At 31.0% G+C, this 2,569-nt stretch overlaps 2 protein-coding genes across 2 annotated transcripts; one reads left to right on the top strand and one right to left on the bottom strand.

Moving 5' to 3' along the window:
• Positions 1 to 7: 7 nt before the first annotated feature.
• LOC112468293 (ankyrin-1-like) lies at positions 8 to 1,226 on the top strand (the record flags this gene model as incomplete). The annotated part of the gene is made up of 2 exons (XM_025037414.1): positions 8 to 437; positions 489 to 1,226. Coding segments are annotated over 2 exons (969 nt in total), but the record flags the coding sequence as incomplete, so codon positions are not given.
• A 399-nt stretch (positions 1,227 to 1,625) lies between these two features.
• Positions 1,626 to 2,507, bottom strand: LOC112468295 (membrane alanyl aminopeptidase-like). Its single transcript, XM_025037415.1, has 2 exons — positions 2,362 to 2,507; positions 1,626 to 2,035 (listed from the first exon to the last, which is right to left on the bottom strand). Exons 1-2 carry the CDS (start codon positions 2,414 to 2,416, stop codon positions 1,785 to 1,787), a joined length of 306 nt encoding a protein of 101 aa, XP_024893183.1. The 5' UTR covers positions 2,417 to 2,507; the 3' UTR covers positions 1,626 to 1,784.
• Positions 2,508 to 2,569: the final 62 nt, after the last annotated feature.

Below are 2,569 nucleotides of genomic sequence, written 5' to 3'. Positions count from 1 at the left end.
GCTTTTGAATAAAGGAGCTAATGTAAATGCTAAGCAAAAGGATGGGACCACTGCATTGCACATTGCAACTCAGGAGGGTCATAAAAAGGTTGTAAAAGTATTGCTAAAATGCGGTGCCAAAGTTGATTCTAAAATGAAAAATGACATCACACCACTGCACTTAGGTGCTGAAAAAGGTTATCGGGAAATTATTGAGACTATCTTGAAATTTGGTGCTGATATTAACTCTAGAGATGAGTATGGCAGAACAGCACTTCATATTGCTTCTCAAGAAGGACGTACAGAAGTTGTTGCAACTCTTCTGGAATATGGTTCTGATATTAATATTACGAGTAGAAATAATTGTACACCTCTTGATTATGCTATGGCTGCATCCCATTATATCAGCAGCTATAATGACTCTGATGATGATTATGATGATGATGATTATTCCGATCGTGGTATCACGTGGGGCCACGATCCTGATTGTCGTATGTGTTCGCGTGCAGTAACTGCTGAAGCTATTAAACGCCACATAGTTAAAATGAAAACCGCAAATTTATATGTAAGTAAAAAAAATTTACTATCAATGAGTAGCAGTGATGAAATAAGTGATTTTCAGGATGATTGTGAGGAAGAAATAGCAAGCATGAAGAGTGAGAAGATTAATAATACTAATATCTCATTTTATGATATCTTGGCAAAAGGTACAAGCTCATTAGCAATATATATGAGGAATGAAAATATAGTGCTGGTTTTAAAATCAGACGACTATAAAACCAAATTTCCAATATACGCTAGTATGATAGGAAGTCATTTCAGAAAGGGTATGGAAAGAAAAGAGTTACTTAAACAAGGCAATAAAGTTTTCCATCTTCTCTTTAACAACTTTCCTGAGTTACCACATGACTGTACTGAAAAAATATTTAGTTACCTGAATGACGAAGACTTAAGAATTTTGATGGATGCTTGTAAGCCTCTTAGCATCAGTAATCCTAATACTAATATTAATGATGTAGTGATTACCTCAAATATATCTCAAGTATAGTACGTTTAAGTTAAGGAAGAATAGCAGAATTAGCTACTTTCAACATTAAGTAATAGCTTTAGTAATTAAAATAACTATTATAGTTTGACAAGGCGTTTGGATCTTGATGAAAAAAAAGTTTCTGCGAATCTTTTCACCTGAAACAGATTAGGATGTTAAAGATGTTTATCAATAATATGTAGTAATTTATTTTTATGCAGCCATTTCATACAATATAATTTTTTATTTAACATATAGATAATAACAATACATAGTATGCATATAAATGTATTTAGTCCCTTAGCTGCGGAATATATATATTATATATATATATATATATGTATATATATATATATATATATATAATGTTTTGTTAAAACATTCCCTATCATAAAAATCGTCGGCGAACTTGCTCCCCACTTCCCCTTATGTCTATTTGTATTAATGTTAATTAACATGCACGTTTATTTCTACCATTGTGTAATTACCAATGTAATTCACCAATGTATCGAAGAACATTATAATTATATAAATCTTGAAGCTTCTTTTTAATAAAAATACATTAAGAACTTGAATATAATGTAAAACTTTCGTGTTAATAAAGCAAATAAGATTTAGATATAAAAGAGCGTAAAATTTATAGATTTATACCAGTTTGTTGTAGATTGACAATAATCCAATCTCTTGTATTAATTTGCACTTTAAGAGTTTCATCTGGTTTTAACCGATTATTGAGCATAGTATTGGAAAAATCCGGAACGGTGTAGGATATGGGTATCTACCATTTATTATTGATATCTTCAGTTGCGTGGAAACATTTTTGTGTTATTGCCACTTCACCAGTTTCGTAATTCATCGTTACATTCAGCACAGGATAACGATTTTGGACTATCCACGTATCCATCACTTCTTTTATTCTGAATTTTTGATCTCGCATATAAGAAACCCAAGAAGCATCGTCTTTAGCACTTTGTATAGCACTCCCCAAATCATCGGGAGTGACCGCCATATTTTGCCTAAAGAAAATAGCTATAACACATATGTCGTATGTATTTAAATTTACTATTACATAATCAAACGTGAGTATTAATGTATAATTTAATTAATACACATGTGGGAACTAAGAATATAACTTAAAACTAGCTTAGTCAAATTATAGTTAAGGAGTAAGTATGGTCTCTTTCTAATCGAATAACATTGAATATTGAATGCATAAGTTTGTATTTCTGATATACTTTCTATATTTTTTGGCGTACTATATTTTCCAACGTGAATGCAAGAAACATTATACTTATGATATTTAATGTTGCTATATGTGATAACTATAATAGACTACATTATACATATGTACTTACTTTGTAGCGAAATACTTGGTGATACCCTTTCGAAATACCTCGTCGCCCACTGCATAATTTAACATGCGCGATACAGTTGGAGCTACGATACACAGCATAAAATATTGATTAATAATACATACAAAGTATATTTTATACATAAAATTAAGACATATGTGAACGTATTGCGCAAAACGCGAATTTGTTGTCTATTCACTTTCTAGCTGTT

The sequence above is a fragment of the Temnothorax curvispinosus genome, unplaced genomic scaffold (assembly GCF_003070985.1).
Source record: "Temnothorax curvispinosus isolate PA1 unplaced genomic scaffold, ASM307098v1 QBEX01018278.1, whole genome shotgun sequence".
In the NCBI taxonomy this organism is placed as follows: Eukaryota; Metazoa; Arthropoda; class Insecta; order Hymenoptera; family Formicidae; genus Temnothorax; species Temnothorax curvispinosus.
This window is presented reverse-complemented; position numbering and strand designations above follow the sequence as displayed.